Source organism: Acanthochromis polyacanthus, chromosome 23 (genome assembly GCF_021347895.1).
Source record: "Acanthochromis polyacanthus isolate Apoly-LR-REF ecotype Palm Island chromosome 23, KAUST_Apoly_ChrSc, whole genome shotgun sequence".
NCBI classification, from domain to species: domain Eukaryota; kingdom Metazoa; phylum Chordata; class Actinopteri; family Pomacentridae; genus Acanthochromis; species Acanthochromis polyacanthus.
In genome coordinates, this window is record NC_067135.1 from 4,711,428 (window position 1) to 4,731,358 (window position 19,931).

The following is a 19,931-nucleotide window of genomic DNA, read 5'->3' on the forward strand; positions in this document are numbered from 1 at the left end:
GCTATTGTGCCAAATTGAGTAAAATTGTGATTTTTTTTTCTCTACACAATACAGGTGTATCCTCGGTTCTACAGATGAACAGACGTAGAAATAGTCAGATAGAAAGAGAAGCACTTGGATAATAATAGTCTCAGTTCAGCATGTGTGTATGTGCATGGCGTGTGTTTCCCATTTGCCTAATGATCGTTATGGTGCAGTTGGTGGTAGGTGGATTGGCTCATGCTGTAAATCTTCAAAATCGTGTTGGCTTCCTGAACTCATTAAGCTGGTTGCACTCTGCTGATCACACATAGCTCTACAGCACAACATATTTGACCCCGACTGTGCATGTGTGTGTTTCTCAGAAGTTGCGCCGCAGTTTCTTTGTGTGTGTTTAGAAGTGTGCGGTTCTTTGCCCTTATTCTAAGGCAAATGCAGTATATTCTAACCCATCAGTTCCACAAATCTTGGACTACACTCATAGCTAAGTTACCTCACAGAAATACATAATAATATTATTGCAATGTGACAGAAATTGCAGACTCTGGTTAGCATGGAAATGTCTCCCTATAATTTAAGAGCACTTAGTACACTTAGTCCACATTAAGGATCACTTTGCTCTCAGGTTTTCATTTCTGCAAGGCGAGGAATTTCTTCAGTGCCTAAAAGTAAAGGGGCTTGATAGCATTGGCTGCTTTTTACCCAACTTTCTGGAGATGTTTTCGCAGTGAAATAAAGAAGCTGATGCACCATCTTTGTGTTAATGCATTCACATTTGGCTTTTTGTATTCTGGGCCGCTTGCAAATGCCCATTATTAGTTCTGACAAGCCATTCATTCCAATTACATTTACCAAAAAGGGGGGAAAAAATGTGAAGAAGTAAGCATGGCAAGTGTAAGTGAAATTGATTGTATCTCTCTGCTGGTATCTGCACTTGCCAATTGATGACTTGGAGCATCCGGAGAGTCCAGTATTCTGAGAGTGCCCTGCATGTGCACGTGCTTAATGTTTTCCTGAACATACAGCAAACACCACAAACACCATTTCACACAAGTCTCACACCAACATCCATACATACACGTTCAGGTTGCCGGTGCTCTTTTGTTTTCCATTACCTACGATTAAAGGTCTGTAAAGATGTGTTGGGTAATTTGTTCAGAAAGGTTTTAAGTGCAATGTCACCTTTGATAAATTAGGGTGCATTCCAGTTGTGCAGCTGAGTACATTATGTGCATACCTACTGAGCAGACCACTTTCTTTACTAGTTCATTAATAAGTCCACAGAGCAACGTCCAGGGACAAACCTTACATGTGCATATTTGTCTTTGATTTCATTTTAATATATGTTAACAATAATCTAACTACAGCTAGGATCATAGCATCATCTTCATGTGGACTGTAATGCCTTTGGATGACCTAAATATAAAAGAAAGACAGATCTTTGGTCTTTTTTAAACATTTGAATATGAGAGAAATATAAAGAAGCACAGCTCTTCTGCTCTACTTCAGCCTAGAAAAGAAGAGAAACTTCTGTTAAGATGGGAGGAAGGAAAACAAATGTGAGAGGAGGAACGTGAGACAAACGCTGCCTGTGCTCTCCATGTCCTAGGAGAAAAGACAAAGATGAAAGCAGAGATAGGGTGGGTGGCAGACAGAGGCACCATCCTGACTGCAGCAGCCCTAGATTATGCGTGCAGTGTTTACCTGGCGCAGGTTGCGGGTGACGCGCACGTCATGCCAGGCGTTGTCGTTGAACTTGCCATTGACGGGCTCCACCAGAGCCTCGAAGGCTCCCGAGCCCAGGTTGATGACCAGCCAAACGGCGCCGCTCTTCAGGGAAAGGTTCACGTAGTCGGCTGACTTGCCAGTGTGGAGCATGAGGCCGTTGCGTTGCAGCGTTCGGAAGGAAAGCGTGATCTCATCGGTGCTGCTCTGGATGGGTGTCAGGGACAGGTCATAGCAGAAGAACTCGTTGCCCTTGAAGGTAGCTACTGACTCTTCCTTACCTAAAGAAGAAAGAAGGGAGGAAAAAAGAAAGGTAAATAACATCATTGTGAAAGAAACTTTGCTAACCCTTTTCTCCTCACAAAAATGTGTTATTCTTATTAGATTATTGGGATATTTGAGCTTCAGCGTACAGAATGAAAAGCTTATTTTCACAAAAATCATTATCCAATCAGAGTTCAATATGCAACTTGCCCAAGCATGACATACACTAAGCCAAGACTCCAAACATATTAGATATATTACAGACATAGCACTAAATAGACATATATACTGTCTTGCAGTTACATTTTTTGAAATGAATTCTGTATTTGTTTTAGCTTATTAGGGCATGGCGATGCACCTGTCTTACAATAATACAGTGGTCTGAAAATGTTAAATAAAACAAAACAACTTCCATTCCAGTGAAGCAAACAGCTGGCATAGAATTAGACACAAATGTATTTTTGGATGGCAGCAAAACAGAGGAACATTAGTGCCAAAGCAAGACAAAGTGGATTAAAAGAGCAACTCGAAAAAGCCAAAAAGAAAGGGAAGAGAAGGTGCTGACAACTTTGCTAATGCCTGCCAGTCTGTCTGCAGCACATGGCCTCCTTCCACTGCACTGAGCTTTGTTCACACACTACCAGTCAAAACAGACAGTTTGTACAATGGACACATGTCAAACAGCAGCCTTACAGCAGCCAGGGAGGACACTGTGTGCATCTGTCAAGAACTGAACAAACACCTGCAGCTGTTACAACAGAAAGAAGGCTGCAAGAACCCTCAAAACGGTGACACCTCAATCACACGAGTCAAAGTGTGGACACCCAATTCAGTCAGTAGAGAAATAGTAGCATTTGTCTGTACTATTTCTCATGATTGGATTCACATTCAGCCCATTTTATTCACTTGTTCTACTGTTATATAATTATTATGCTCTTTATTCTATGGCATAGACCCTGCCTTTTCCCTGAATCGCATTACTTTTGTTGCAGTGATGCCCTCGGTTCCATGCAGGATCAACTGAGTTTCAACTTAACTAAGAAATACTAACAATGAGAAGGCTGATCCCTATACAAAATACTTCTAATCCTCAGCTAGGTAGAGAATCTTTGATAAAAGAAGAGCTTCACACATCACCGATTGCAGGAAGATCTCTCAAGTCTCAAATAACTCTTCTTCATACAAATCAGCTGCTTTCCTGACATGAACTGTGATCTGAAGTGACACTCGACTTCCTGTGTTCATTTGCCCCTCCACACCTCTGTTTCCCCAGGGAGGCCCGGATGAAGAATCAGCCTCAGGTAATGAGGTTTAGGGCTCGAATAGGAAGGAGAGAGGGCAAACTCAAAGTGCCAAGAGGCCCCTGTATAGGTGGATCATCAAATCTAGTTTATCCTGAAGTTCCATTACAGCAAAATCACTCCAAGACCTCGGTGCATTTCCCCGAGGAGAGAGGCTGGGCTGGTCAGAGGGGGTGGTCTGCTGGCAGACAGATTGAAAGCCAAATCTCATGAGCGAACGAGTTCACTACTGGAACAATCTTAGGTGAGAGGAGAAGACTGATGGTGGATAATGGTTTGTCCATGTGATATCTATGCTCTTTGTACTGAGATATGACCAGTCATTTTCCAATGTGTAGTAGACTATATAAGAAAAAAGTTTGTTCCAGTATTTGGTGAGGAATGACTGCTGCATGGAAGACACCAGGAAAGGGAGAGAAAGCTTTGAAGAGGTAGAGAGAGTACAGTGTTAAGTGACATTCTAACTGCTATACTTCTGGAACATTAAAGAGGATGATAGCGCTCACTTTGAGACAAACACGACCACATAATACGAGTGGATGCACTCACATAAAAGAAAACATTTCAGGGGCGGGGGGAGAAGAAAAAAAATAAAAGGAGCCAGGGACAAATAGCATCCAGACAGAGACAGCTACTTAAAAGAGCATTTTGGCTGAAATCGAAATTTAGAGCAATCTCAACTGAAGTGTGAATTGTCATCAAAAAAAAAAAAAAAAAAAAGGCATCAAAGAGGGGAGAGAAAGAGATGGTGGGGAAAAATGACACACAAAAGCAAATCCCCCAAGAGCAGCATCCTGGCGGTGCCTGCGTTGCTGATGTAGGAAGAACAAAAGCGTAGCAAATGGACCACAGCAACCATTTTCAATTATGTACTAAGTTGGACCGCCTCCCAAAGTATGGGCTGTTAACGGTAAGCAACAAACAGCTTGTGATTGCTTCCACGAGCTCAGTGAGATTGAGCCGCATGCAATGGAGAGACACACGCGACCAAAAAACAAAAAACAAAAAACTTTCTTTTGTTTATGTCTGTTTAATGAACAGAAGGCTGAGAGGAGGAGATAAAGCTGGAGAGGATCGGAGAGTGACAGGAGAGGAGGGTGGTGGCGTGGAGGGGGGTTCACTGGAGCACCAGCCAGTCTGGTCGTGATGCCAACAATGCCCCTCAGTAAATTATTTTAAGGTTAATACAGTCATATCATATTTGCTCGTGGTTTCAGAGCCAGAGGTAGGAACAAAAACAACAACAACTGCAATACTGGCCAGACAGTAATACGGCGCGGTGCTATCCAAAAGCGTACACTGATCCATATTGTGTGTCACGTTAAATCATTTCCTGCATCCCTTGTATGCTCCAGGTGATTGGTGATCCTTCTCCACAATGCAAAGCTCTCCTCTGACATCTCAGGAGGGACAATATGACTTCAGCCAAGACACAAGAACTAATATAAAGAATGACTTTATTTCCCCCCCTTTCCATCCCTGAGAACACTTCAGCTCCTGTGAATTGTGAGCTTGTTCCTATACATCTGTTTTTCCTCTAGCATCTACTGTACATCTCTGTCTCATCCTCTCACTCCCATGGTAGCACTCCTGTGATTACATGCGCATACACACTCGGAGTGTACGCCTTTTCACTCAGATCAAATCTCGTTCCGTAAAGCCCAAGAGCAGACACTCTAGCCGGAGGAAAGACGAGACACACAAGCATGCAGCAGAGACTAAAGTGCTGTCAAGGTCTCAATTAACCTCACACAAGGCCCCGACTGCATTACAGAAATGACTCATTTGAAATTTAGCCACCCGTAATAGAAGCTTATTAATTGAATGTTGAGTTTCTTTGATATTTGATTTTATTGCGTTTGTTCAACAGACCTTTAGTACGGGATATTTATAGGAGTCAGAATGATACTTCCTGCATCAAGGCAGAGTAAACTAACCAACAATTGCTTCATGAATAAGCAAATGTAATGAGGCAAGCTAGTGTTTATCATCTGCCTCGTGTATTTACCCAACCTCCCAACCTCTGCAGCCGCTCATGGTGCTTGGACTTCAGAGTGCGGTGGCTTCCAAAGTTGAATGATGCAAGTACGAAAAACAGGAAGGTAAACACAAACACAAGCTTTCTGAAATTTCTAAACATAAAACCCCAAACCCCAGCTGTCGAAGTGCTACTCTCTCTCTAGCTGAAACTGATTTCTCTGGAAGAAGAAATAATATTTCAAAGCGGGGATGAGTACAATGTCACATCTATGTTTTCAAGCACTCTCGATCAAACTTTGTGTATAACACATGCTGAAGGATGTACTTTTTTTCTCCACTCTGTCTTTGCACCTTGCACAAAAAGGATTCTCTAACCTCAACCTCTGCTGCCCCCTCTGTCACAACCATGCACCAGCAATAGTTAAGGACTTTGCTGCAGACACTGTGTCAAGCAGCTTGTCCTTTGATCTGTGGCCTTCGTTGTTCTTGAGGGGATGCTTCATTTCTGTGTGCCACAGAGTGAAAGCTTGAGGGGGAGGAGGATGAGGTTGGAATTCAAGCCCGAGTAGAATCAATGCCATTGACTTGGACCATCACACACTCCAACCCCCACACACACACACACTACCCAATCCTGCTGCAACTTCACATGAGAGTCCCAAGCAAATGTAAGCACCAGGGTATGTGCAAATAAATATGCTACAAGTTAAGCTTCGATTTATGATCTACCCAGACTGTCCCCACTACGGAAATATAGAGCATCATAAATGGTGGCAAAATGTCAAGAGAGCACAAATGCAACCTGTGTTTGTCAATGCTGTCCTGAAAGTGTCATTTCTAGGCTAATCTTTGGTGGATATTACAGTAATAAAAGCGCAGTGCAGCATGTGGTATTAAATTGGATTCAGCTCAGACTGAGAGAGAGAGCAGGTTTAATAAGATGAGCTGCATGAATAGCTCCATCCAAACTTGTGTGCTGCATTAGTCAACGCATAATGAACCTTAACATACTGCTTTTTGGCCGATTGGATTACATATTGGGAGTGATTAGGTAGTTTTCGGGGAATTAGTAAAGAGAGGACGGAATAAGACAAGACAAAGTGCCTGTGCGTGTGTGCGTGCGAAAACACCCAAAATCTCGATGACCACATGCTGGCAAATCTGCTCGTCACATCACATTACCTCACTGTTCTCTCACACACACACCCACATATGCATATACAGTCACCCTCTATTAGCTTTCGATGAGTGCCAACCGCCCTGCAGAGAGACTATCCGACAGCTTTGGAGAAACGATTCAACAGCAAGATGAGAGAGAGCAGTGGGAAATGTAAGGAGCATATGAAAGCTTTGATGCTGCTTCATGAATCAAACAGGCCTGCTGGGTCCACAGACAGCGGCTAGTCTCCTATGCTAGCTGCAAGGCGCAGGCGAAGGCTTGTGAACTGCTGTGAAAAACGTTTGTTTGCTTATTAAACATTTGGCCAGTTTTAAAGAAACGCATAAATACACCAACTCATCCTCGAAAACTCCTGCACACACAACATATCCCCTGTTTTTATATATTCATAGCTGCTGAAGCTTGCCACAAAGCAAAAGTCACAACTGCAGAAGGCTAAAACAAATACAAAAGAATGCAGACAATGACTGGGGAAGCTCAGGCGACAAACTGAGAGAGTTAAAGAGGATGAGGCAACACAGACTTTGAAAAGTGGGGCGAGTTCCAGTGTCAGAGGGTGGGGAGCAGAGAAACTGCTGAGGTGGGATGATTGATCGATTGCTCAGATCTCTGTGGCCCCTACCTGCTTTAAGTTTCACTCTTCATGGATTCTACCTTCTTTGTCTCCCTCACACATAAATCTGAACTGTCAGCTGTCCTTAACAAAAACATTTGTGGTATACTAAGCAATGAATTACTGCCCCTGGCCAGTCTCTCAAAACGTGCCACGTACTTACAATGCACTGTCCATCACAAAACACCGTAGAATGTCATTAGAAAGGTAATTAGTTAATGGTACCAGTCGCTCATATTCCATTTTGTTCTGTTGTGTGTGTTAGAGGTATAAAATAAAAGCTGCAAGCCTCATTAATTTAACCTGTTAAAGACTGTATTCATCACAGTAAATTTGTACTTTTATTGACATTTCAGTTTGTGACGGATTTGAAATTGTGGGGGAAATTAAATTGGATTACACATAAAGATGTGCTTAATGCTTTTAAAATGCTTCTTTTGTGCTTGCTGTGATGTTTTTGGTGCAATCTTAGTCGTGACATGGTAAAAGCCTCCAAAATCGATCGGCGCAACTTGATGAATATCGCTCGTCATGGCGCACAGTTCAGATTTGTGCTGTGTTAAAAATGATGCACAAATGTTGCTAGACCCGACCTGGTACGATTGTTGTCGTGGGTTTTATGAAAAAGTGATCGCTGTGCTCATTTAGACATGAAGCTGACATGCTCAACTGCTTTGAGATAAACAGGAAAAGAAGGCATGACTGAAAAGGGTCTAATTGTAGAAATTATTCATTTTAAATTTCAACTCTAACAGCGGTTTTCTACCATAGACGACACCTGCCTACATTTTGCTCTGACCTGGCCTGTGACTTTGCTACATTGGCGGTTTGTGGATACAATTATGGATCCATCTAGTCTCTTGCTGAGGCTGAAACACATGAACAATGTTCCCGCCAATAATCCTCTTCTTTCTCGGCACAGCTGGTGATTGCTTTATGTATTGATCCAGGGACTGATTGTAATCCTGTAATTAAGGGGCTATAATTCGCCTTCTCCAAAGCCTATTTACTGGAATCCAAAGTTCTTTGTTGCGCTGACCATTCTTTTCTCACTAGAGATGCTTGTTGAGCCAGAGTGGATGTGCTACCATGTCATTCACAGTCTTTCTTTTGTTTTCAGGGACTCTGGTGAAAGAGCAGGAGATTCAAAACTCAATCAGTTGTGTACAGTGGGATAATGAAAGAGAACAAAAAGACATTTAAGTTATTTTTTATCCAAGCCTGACTGGGTTTTCAGTGATAGTACCTCACATTCCCTGGAGAAAAAGAGGAGCAGGATTCAGACACAATGTTTTACAATAATTAGAGGATTGTAGTGCAGCGGAAACTCCACCAGAAAATATGCAGAGAAGATATTCCCAAATCTAGGTTAAAATCATCTAAGTTAATCTGAAACAAAAATCTAAAATGTTTAGATCCATTGCATCAAATAAGAATGCAATTTACATTCACATAGCGTCATTTTTCTTGACATTTTGCACCGTCAAATTTGCATGCACAGTTTACATGCATTTGGTATTCTAATCACTCACTTGACTTTATTAGTGAAATTTATGTCTACAAGGTGTCCACAGACTTCCTTCCAACCTATAACTAAGCGCACTGGAGGACACGCACAGACGGCATGCATTTTCATAGCCCTTGGCATAAAGACTCTTGATTAGATTCTTTTTCCTCCTCCACCTTTAAATGTAGCTGCAGGTCACATTTTAAGAGTGCGGTGTGCGTTGTAATTTAATCCCTTATGCCATTACTTTGATTGACAGCATTTGAAGGGCGCTGGAGGACCGTGCAGGTGGTAAAGGAAAAAGAAAGTACATCTTTCTGTAGCTGATAAGAATAGAATCAACAGTGATTTGCATACTAAATCTGGTATAGAAAGTTGGTTCACATAACCCTGACATGACACTGAAAACAAGGCGTATTTTCAACTGGACTATGGTGATGTTGCGTGTCAAGGGGCAATGAGGTGCACTGTTTTGACCTTTTTGACTTCCAAAATTACTGTCTTACAGTTTTGCCTGCCCTCATTTCTCACTCTTGTTCTTGAGACTAATTTGAGGTAGAAAAGGCAAAGCAATAATGGAAATAACACTCTTGCCTTTAACTGTCTGTCACCGTGGAAACAATCCATTGTGCGGCTATAATATCAGACACCACGGCAGCAACCTCAAGACTCCATGCCACCTCTTTTTTCTGCCTCTCTGATTTGCACCATTTCTTCTACCGACTGCTTATTCATTTTTCCTCGGTCATTTATTTTCTCTCCCACCATGGATATCTGGCAGGTGACTATTATCACAGTGGAGGGCTGCTCAGTCTCCAGGCTCAAAGGGGACACAAAGAAAATGTCAAGTAAACTGACACTAACGACAGGATTGTGTGCTCCTGAATGTCAGGCGCCTTAGCCAACAGGGAGCTGACTGCAAGACTGGCAAAGTACATAATAAGCCCTATTAACTTGAGAAGAAACATACCCTTCACTTCACCAATTTGAGCCCCCCTCCACATTATTCACCTATTATGTACTACTCATATTCTTTAGGATAGGACAAGAAAGCTATATGCTAAGTGAAATTTCAGCCGTGTAAATTACCAGGGCAAAGAACTCCTTGCGCAACTCAGTCAAAGCAATAGTAAAGCTCAGTGTATGAAATATTCACTTAGTGACTTGCAACTTTTAGCTGGTGCTGGCTGTAACTGCTCCAAGTTACCGTGAAAAACAGGTAAGATCAGCTGTCTCCGCTAATTCTGAGGCTTAACTTCACGGTCAGAAGTGAAACTTGTCTTGTCTGGATTGTGTGTCGTCTGCAAGTTAAACTTACTGTTGGGTCACAATAACAGGTAGTGAGCATGGTTAGTGTTATTTCTATATATTAATAGTAATAATAGTATGCTACATCTGCTATGCATTTCTATTCTCCTCTTTCTGAACCATCATGGATCAGGCATAAAAGTAGACATTTACTAATACAGGATTCCTGCATTGGTGCGATTCATCACCGATTATATTATATAAATATAGATACTGGTATAAATGCTGTTCTTGCAATCACCTTCAAAGCGCGATGGTGCAATATCAGAAACATACTTTAACTCAAACATTTAAAAAAAAAAAAAAGAAGATCAAGCCTGACCCTACATGGTGTTAAAAGCATGCAGCAGCAGCAGCAGCTACTTTTTCTCTGTTTTCTTCGTTTTCGTAGTCATAGCAACAACAATAATGATAAATTGAAGCTAAATCAAGTCCTTTTAAATTATGAAAGTGTTGGTTTCGATCAAACTCAACTCCCCGAAAAACAAAAATTCATCTAACCATTGATCTGTGTATTGTTTTGGAGATCCTTTTAAAGACTAAGCCATTTGCAAGGCAAAAAAGCCTTTCCAGAGTGTTAACATTGGAGGTAGCCTTTACAGTAGTGTTTGAAAAAAGGTGTAAGCAATGTAAGTTGTTTCTAATATATATATTTCCTGTTCCAGATATACTGTATGACTGGCCATTTTCTACTATTATGATCAGGCTGACATTTGCAGTGCTCGCATACTTTTACTAGAGCAACATGAAAGCAGCCATGTAAAATTCACATGCATTATTTATTTTACTTTTTTTTTTTTCTTTAATGGCTCCAGGGAAAATTGGTTGAACTTGGCTCATTAACTCTGCACTGAATTGTGGTGACAATATCTCATAAAACCAGTTTGGATATTAGCACAAGGACACTTTTAAAAGTGGCAACTTGCTAGAATAATTTTCAAGTTACTTCTGGGAAAAAAAAAAAAAAAAAATATATATATATATATATATATATATATATTAACATTTTATTAAAGTGTAAACTGAGTGCCTAAAGAGAAACATACATCAGCTTTAATGCATTGCAGTCTTGCACATTTTAATCAGAAAATACTGTCGACAAAGCAAAGAGAAAAAAAAAATCAATGTGGGGTTTATTTGGAAGGGAGCCTGATGTTGTTTTATGTGAATTATTTTAATTGTATGAGAATCCTTGGCAAACTGCCTGAAGAATTATCCATTGTTAACTGCTTTACTTAATATGTTAATGTCATCGCCAGCAGAAGAGTAGAGCGAGTGTAGAAGTTTACTGTGCATGTGAGTGAGCCCATCATTATATTAAAACCAATACATACTGCATCACTGAGTGGGCTCTGATTTTTTTATTTAAATTATTCTACCCAGCTCATTTCTTCAGCAGATAGATTTGTAAATAGTTACTTTGACTTTTGCTACTTTTAGCAAACAGTATTTGAACTTGAGCACAGTGTTTCCTTACTTTACCCAAACATGAGAGAGAAGGCTCCATTCAAACCTCTTTTCAGACTAGAAAAATCCCAAATTGGGAGGAAGAACATGTAAAGGGTAAGAATGACAGCTCAGGGGAGAAACACACACAAAAACAGCCTTAGTTTGGGGTCAAATTCGAGTAAATGTCACTCTTGAGAGAGGCAAGTAATCCAGCATGTTGAACCACTAATAAGACATTCAGTTAGCTGAGAAAGTGTTTTAATGAGCGATACTTGTTGCTAAAGGCGCTTGACCTCTTGATCCATGTATCCAAAAACAATGTAACTGCCCACAGAGGACCTGGGAGACATGGCTTTTTGCAGACAAGCAGAGTGTTTGGTGTGAGACAAGGAATGGGGGATTTGGCATTGTGTACCTGACAATGTTAAAACTACTCAACTAATAAGGGTAACACGTCAGAGCTGCATGGTAACAAATACAAACATCTGGCAAGACCCGTGACTAACAAGTACTTTTAACTCCCTGCTGGAATTCTAAAAAAAAAAAAAAAAAAAACTTTCACTAAATGTTGAAATGAGTCAGTACACAGGTGGGAACAAAATCCACAATGCACATAGTTGAAACAAACTTGTGGAAGAATCCTTTTTTAAATGTTCATACGTGATCAGTATTTTCACCGACATTAGAAGGTAAAATGATCAACTCGAGGGGGTTCACCGACGAGACAACAAACAGAGCTCCAAGAGCCTAAACTGGATTTATTCCACTTGTATTGGAAACCTTTTAGATAAATGCTAACTTTTCCCTCTGGAGGCTTGTCAATGATGAATGCAGCGACATGAATCATCCCATATGGCAGGCAGGCAGGGAGATAGAAGCATTGAGCTGGTAAGATAACGGCTTCCCAATATTAGATTATAGAGTGGAAGATAGCATTTCTGGGGTTTTTTTGTTTTGTTTTGTTTTTTGCCTGGTCAAAACAAAAGAGTTTAGCAAAAATGCTGACTTTTTATATTTGGATCAAGCTGCTCTTCATACTCAACGCCTTTAAAGGTCATGTGAACTAAACAGAAAATACAAAAAAAGAAAAACAATGTTTGGGCTGATTTAAAAGCATCAGTCCGAAATCAATAAATCACAAAAAGCATCCAAAAAGTGCCTTAATAAAGCAACATAAATCCATTAATTGTATTAGGGGATGAAATTTTTAACAAAAAATGACCTTGCACTGAGCATAGCCATGTGTTATTCATGTGTACCTTACATACAGATACCGAATCATATGACCGAAATATGTAGCGATGGCAGGAATTGATGGGACTCAGAAACACTTTGACAAATTAATCAGCTGTGCCTTGTATGCTTTCTGATAGATAGGTGTCAGTGGATTTGTAGTAGGACTGCAATCATGTGACCGCCAGCAGGCAGCAGACGTAGTGTTAACTTGTCATACTTACAGTGATGCCGTGTCACTATATTTAGATGATCCAGACATCTTTAGCAGATCTGTGCATCACTGCCAAAATCTATTCACTTGGTCCTTGTGTCATTTCAAATTTATTCCAAGTCCTTTTTTTTTTTTTTTGAGTAATATTGCATACAGGAAGACAGTTTCACAGTCAGATAAACATACGGCGATCATCACATAACTCTGCCGCATTCCTTGCCGGAGCAATAAGGTAAAACTGTTGCGTTTCTATTGAACAAGCTGACAGATAAAAGGTTGTGGAGTCGACAGATGTTCAAATAGTAATGCTAGTATGTGCAGAGAAAGAGGTTCAGTTCAGTGCCTATTCATATCTCCTACCATTTATTGTTTTAGGCATATTATGCACACAGAGTGAGATGGCCTGTGTCCAGTCTCCCAGTGTGTGTGTGTGTGTGTGTGTGTGTGTGTGTGTGTGTGTGTGTGTGTGTGTGTGTGTGTGTGTGTGTGTGTGTGTGTGTGTGTGTAGCACCTTGGCATGTGTATGTATCTGTGTTATCTTTTAAGTGCCAGACAAGCCTGACTGCAGTGTGAGCACAAAAAGCTCCAGCATGGCTCTTCCTCTTCCAGGGCGACAATTAATTTTGCTTTGGTTTTTAACACTTTGCAGATCTGTTTATCACTGTACGCACATTTAAACTGTGGATGTCACAGACTATCACATCTGAAGTTATTTTTTTCATTCACAGATAATCCTAATTCACTGGAGATTGCATTCACATTTCTGTCGTGTTACACGGTGGGCTAAACCAAGCTTTCCGTCTATCCAGGAGACTCCATCAGCTAGTCGGGAAATGTAGAGGTAATGCGAGTATTTATGTTCAGAAAAGCAGGACTAGAAATGTAATGACAATATAGTGATGGATGACTAAACCATAAACCCTTTAGAATGACATATTTTCGGGAACAGCTAAAATGTTTTCGATGCACCTCCTAAATTCAGACATTCATTACTAGAATTGTACTAAACCTCATGCCACCGTGACACATTGTGTGTTGTCAATGCATTATTTCCATACACAGGTTTACCAGAGATAGCTTTAAAAAAAAACTGTAAATGGCTTGTTAAAATCATGTACTTATCCAATCAGAAGCAGAACACACATCATCTGTTGGTCTGACAGCTGGTGGTTCTAAATTATTGAGTGTGTGTAGTGTGGAAACCTATGCTGCAGTTTCATCTCTTTACCTCATCTGACCCAACAGGGAGTTTACTCTCACAGATAAATTTCACGTATAATTCTAGCACCTGCTGTAACCCTAAATGTGTAACATTTACACAGAATATTTGTTTTTAGAACAGTTATCTGTGTCCTTCTTCAGTGTTTTTAAATCATTTTCTTCTTCCCTCAAGATATCTAAACTCAGCATGTCATATCAACCTAGGTGTGCGCCACTTGGAAAGGTGCTCGGTTACTCTTTTGTTCTCTATGATCACGTGTACTTCAGCAACATGGTTACTTAGAGGAATCACGTTGCACAGGTAATCAGGCAATGAGTTGACTAACACTGCAGTAACATAAATACTCTAAATCTGTGCATATATGCAACAAATCAATAAACAGATTCCTTCTCTATTCCTGACTTGCACGCTGCTTTCTAAGGTTTTTCTTTTCTTTTCTGGCAGTAAATAGTGCATGTACAGCAAATGGAGCTTCTCATCACAGAGGAATCTGTGTCTGAACATAATATTCTAAAGTTTAGCGGTGGACTAGAAACCAACTTTCAGGCACTTGCACGCCAGATTCTAAGTTTTTAGTCTGACTTTAGTCTGTCTTATTTTAAACACGAGAACGCATTGCTCCATGAAATGATCTCTCCTTTCATCCAGCCACTACATACTCGCTTACTTTCCCCGTATGAAATCTTTTGTCATGCACGTGCACATTTGTAAAAAGCGGATTAGAAACCCAGCTGTGCGTACACATGGCAGAAAAGTCTGTGTTCTCCAGGAGAAATCTACCTGGGAAAAATCAGGTTTCTCTAATCCCCTGCACCGATTATGGAAACCAAGTTTCTTATTTACATGACAGTTAAGAAATCAGTTTACTGGAAAAAGCCGGCTGTAACCTGGTTACCTAAGTGCATGTAAACCCAGTTACTGGTGCCTTGGTTTGGGCCCAAAAAGAGCGTGTTTGTTTGTATGTGAAGATACCGACTCTGCAAGCACACAGCTCTTTGAGCTAAGCCTGCAGCAAGGCTCAATATTGTTAGGCTAGAGTAATCACTGTGAAATGTTACCGGCCCACTGGGATTTCTCCCAATCCTCATGATTATCATTCTGCCCCTGGTTGTTCCCAAACTTCATTTACGGTAGACGACCTCATCCTAGCCCACTGGCTGAATGACTCCCTATAAAAACAAACATGGTCAAACTCAGACGCTATGAGCTTGAAAATTCCTTTCATTTATTTTTCTTGTCATCTTTTGCACACAATAGCAAACCTCAGTCAGTCTGTCCAACACCACCTTTGTCAGAACCCTATATGGGACTAAGGCAAGGGAATCAAATAAATATATTGTAAACTGACTGAGTAGGGTGATCATTCACTCAAGGTTTTTACAGTTAAGTTACAGTCAGTATGAAATACAGCACTGGTGAACAGGGAAACATTGCTCTGTTTCCACTGATAAAAAAGCTGTCTTCTGCTTTTAACTGGAGCATAGCACTGATACAGAGATATACTGTAGTTGGATACACACATATAAGCTGCGTGTACACACTATACTGTAAATTCACATTTGTTCATCATTGTCGCCCAGGTTAATGGATTCAAATGGAATATTAAACCAGAAGTCATGTTTTCATTTGTACTGCTGCTTAGGATTAATATGTCACACTGGTGTAGTCTCAGTGATGTATATACTAATGGCACCTAAATGCAAGCACACACACACACACAGGCCAACAAACTTGCGCTTGCATTCATATAAGCATACGCAGCACGCACAGCTCTTCTTAATCAACAAATGAGTTGTGTTGTTAGTTGACGCTACAGTGGCTATTGACAGTGAACTAGCAGTACGGGTGATAGGCTGTTTGTCTAATAACCAAGGCTGCATTTCAATTTCACAACTCACTGAACAGCCTGCTTAGCCACACAAGACTGATATGACACCAGGCTTAGCAAGATGCTCTATTTGTGTGTGGATGTGTTGCTGCTGAGGATGATAATGGCACAAAGGCAAAAAATTAACCTTGTGGTGACTTCAGCTGTTTGAACCAACCTTTATACAGATTGAACACAGTGAGACTTGGAGTGAATACACACTCGCAGACGCACAAATAAGCTCAAAACAAACAAAAAAACAAAAAAGAAGATGAAGAAGAAAAAAAAACATCTACCCCCTACTTGGTCCCACGGGGGCTCTATTATATTAGTGGAGCTTGAAAGTGACTTTCCCTTTATACTCCTCCCTTCAGGCCTAGGCTGTGTGATACACGCAGACAGCACTCTATGTCTGGTCTAATTAAAGACTCTAATTCACTGCCTCCCACCCTCTGCCCCTGCCTCGGCATCTCTTCCTGTCTGTCTTCTATGTCTTAGTGAGTTTGTTTTTTTAATATCACACAGAGTGATTTGTGCAGTCGTACTAGCCGTCAACACCTGCCTTTCTGTGCTTTTCAAAACAATAAATAAACAAAAAACTGCGATCTGAGACGAACACCGTAGATTTTATCATCACAGGGAATTTTAGTTCAGAAAAAGCCTGACGTTAGAACACATGTAAATATCCATCAGGTGTCAGAATTCACAACTGGCATGCCCATCTAGAAAGGTTTGGTTCAGGTTTTCATCCCTTTATCATTTACTGTGTGTGATTCATTATTTTTTGAACTGTTGCTACCGACACAAAAAACATGATCACAACAGCCAGTAAAAAGAGCAGATCCAAGTAAATTTTCAATAATGATATTCTACATTCTTCTGAAAGAACTTTGAGCAGAGTAGTACTGCGAGTCGATCTATGTTTAATACAAACATACAGCTTCTGTCTTGCACACAGATTTCACACAAACTACAAAGGTACTTTCTACATCACAGCACCCCATTTCTCTGAATAATTGCACCCCCTTGTCTTGTTGCCAGTCCCCTCCCTTCCCACTCCTCATTGGTCATCATTTGCCTTGGATTTAAGGACACACACATTCTCTAAAGGCAGCAAGTTAATTAGACATCAGGGCCTATATGTTCCACCCATTCGCCGTCTCTCCCTGACTATCTGTACACTCAGAAGAGCGTTGCTGCTTCAGTGAAACCACACAGACACTTCCTCGGCACAGTGATGAGGACAATCGCCGAGCAAGTCTATGTGGGTGTTTCATTATACGTGTGCTGCGGCGTGTGCGCGTTTCCCCAGGCCTGTGGGTATTTACGGAGATTGTTGAGTTTCTTTCTAAGCGTGCAATCCGCAAAACAGAAAACTTCATCCCCCAGTTTTCTTTCCACTGACAACTGTGCCGCATGTTCTGCCTTTTCCCTTAATATGATGGCAGCCTCATCACAACCTTGTCAAAAGTGGGAGACGTGACTCCGCTGTGACTCCCGTGTCAATGTCACAACTCTTCACGCTGTAGACATCTGAAGTGCTCCCCGAGGCTCAGTTAGGTAACCTTGAATGAAGAACTAAAAAGATAAGGTACGTCTGACACCGTGGGCTGTATTGTGACAACTCCAGCCATTGTCTACAGTGAAGGGACAGTGACAGTCCACTGCTGTGCAATATGTGAAAGCTCGTGTAATATCAATGGGAGAAAAATAAATGTGTGGTCACCAGCACCTCGGTTACATCACATCACAGTGTTGTGTTCTTCTATCAATAACTTATGGGTTTTACAGTAAAATACAGAGCTGTTGAGTACAATAGCAAGCTGTGCATGTGAGGTTGTTTGTTTTTGACCAAATATAATGCAGATGCTATTCTCTGGCACAGCTCAGATAAGAAAAAACAAAAACAAAACACGTATCCGCAGCAAAGCAGAGACTAGAAAAAAACACATTGTAATTATCTTGTTATTGTAATTAAGTAGGTTACAGGAGCTGGTATTACATTTGACTATTTTATCATTATGGTAAACTGAGCTAAAATTGAAATGACACACGTTGTACACTTGGTCCTAATTTGCCAATTTAGTGATGAAGGGAAGAAATAAAAGCTGTGTATACAAGCTGTAGGCTTACTTTCGCTCATTTAGAGTTCAAAGATACAGCATTTGCAGGTATGTGGTTAAATCTACTAACACTATCCCACTTTTTTTGATGCCTCAATTGTGAGCTTGTCGTTTCAATCGGAAAAATGTTTTCAAACCTGCCATTCATAACACACATGAATAATCACACCCACTGGCTTTATCTTTGCTAAACTTGAATTTCTCCCTTTGTATGATGTTTTGTAGTGATGTAATACTATTCAGAACATGCAAACACTTTTTTTATTTACCATGTTAATTATAACTTAGGGTTGTTAGCCTTTAACAAAGAGGCAATACTATTTTTGTTGTTATCTTATTGATATCCACATCTACAAGATTTGAGGTGAAACATACTTTTCTCGGCATTCATGCATAATACCAGCACTGCATATTGCTGATCTTAGACACACACGACAATAACTCTTTTACTAGAGAAACAAAACCGAACATTTTGTATTTATCACCACAAAGTGAAGCTAAACAACCTTGAAGACTGGTTTTAATGCACCAACAAAGAGCAGGCTGGTAATATTTTCAGAGGTCCCTCACTCAGGGCAGTTAGTATCTGCTACTCCACAGCACACACATATATTCTTTTCACAGAGAATGAACCTAACGAATTCCTACTGAGCTTTGTTTCTTGATTACAGTGGGAGGAGGGGATACAAAGGGAAAAGGAACCCCCTGAAAGAGTTAAAATTTCACAAAGGAGTCCAGCTTAAGAAGTTGCTCTGGTTAGATTTCTGGAATGGTGGCACCTTGGAATCAAATTTGGGGTGAAACTGGACAGCCTGAGGGTTAGCTGCATTGTCTTTTTTTTTAGGGCTCTCTTGAAACTCTGATGCAAGCTGTCTTCAGCACAGCAATAAAAACCCATTGTAGTTAATGAGCCGGCTGTCTCCTCATTATTAAACCACATTTGAGCGTAATGTACAGTATGTGATGTGAATGGATGAATGGCGGAGCTCTATGTCAAGAATCACAAATGTAAACTATTCATGAGTGCGATTCAAGCTCAACAGAGGAACAAGGAGGAAGAACAGGCGATGTCATAAGGTCAGGAATTCCCCAGAATGAAGGGAAATGTTAACAGGAAAAAGACAAGAGATGTTTTTTATGAAATTGGAGTATAGATGAGATATACAGAAAGAGAACAATGTAAGTGAGAAAGATGTCCACGTTCTATCTCCTTACCCTCACTCCCATACGAAGTTCTTCTTACAACCAAACTCTCAGCATCAATAATACAGAAGAGACGTTTCTATCACTGTTTTCTCTGCCCCTTTCTCTCATCTCAAGCACCTCCACTGTATCTCCTGTCATTCATATTTCATTAATATTTCAGTACTGAGAATCCCTATCTCACCGCCTCTCCTCCTCCTCCTCTCTCTCGCCCGCCTCGCTTGCTCACGCAGCCAAAATGATCCAAAGGAGCTCTGACACTAATAATTAAAGAGTTATTGAAATTAGCATTGACTGGCCATCTCGTTGCTGCCGAGTGCCAGCAAAGATTCTCTTTCTGCTTTGATCGCCTAAGCTTTCTCTTCATTCTATTAAACTCTGCTCTTGTGATCGACTCAGTCACACAGATTAACGCACACTCCGCTAACACACGCTTAAAAATATCAAATGAAGCTGTCGCAAAAAATGAAAAATGTTTTGCCTTAGTAATTAAATATGTAAAGTATGCTAAGTTTTCCTCAGTGTTCACCTTGTTTAAATGCAAATAAGGGTGTAGCTCTTCAAATCTAAAATGTATTATTTGTGATAAAATTGCTTGTACTGCAGGGATGATGCTGATCAGTGTGAATGCCTAACACATCAACGGAATATTCACAATGGCTTACAGCTCCGATTTTGTGTCCCATTCCTTGCCCCGTGCACATCACTCCCCATGTTTTGAATCCCTCAAAGCTGGCTCCCTTTGCATCCCTGCAACCTCTCC

The 19,931-nt window shown here is 40.7% G+C and overlaps 1 protein-coding gene across 1 annotated transcript in view; it reads right to left on the reverse strand.

The window, feature by feature from the left end:
* The window catches only part of nrxn2b (neurexin 2b), a 704,661-nt gene that overhangs the window by 401,874 nt on the left and 282,856 nt on the right, over positions 1-19,931 (reverse strand). The window contains 1 exon segment of the mRNA XM_051943965.1: positions 1,684-1,985. Within this exon segment, the coding sequence (XP_051799925.1) occupies positions 1,684-1,985 (302 nt within the window).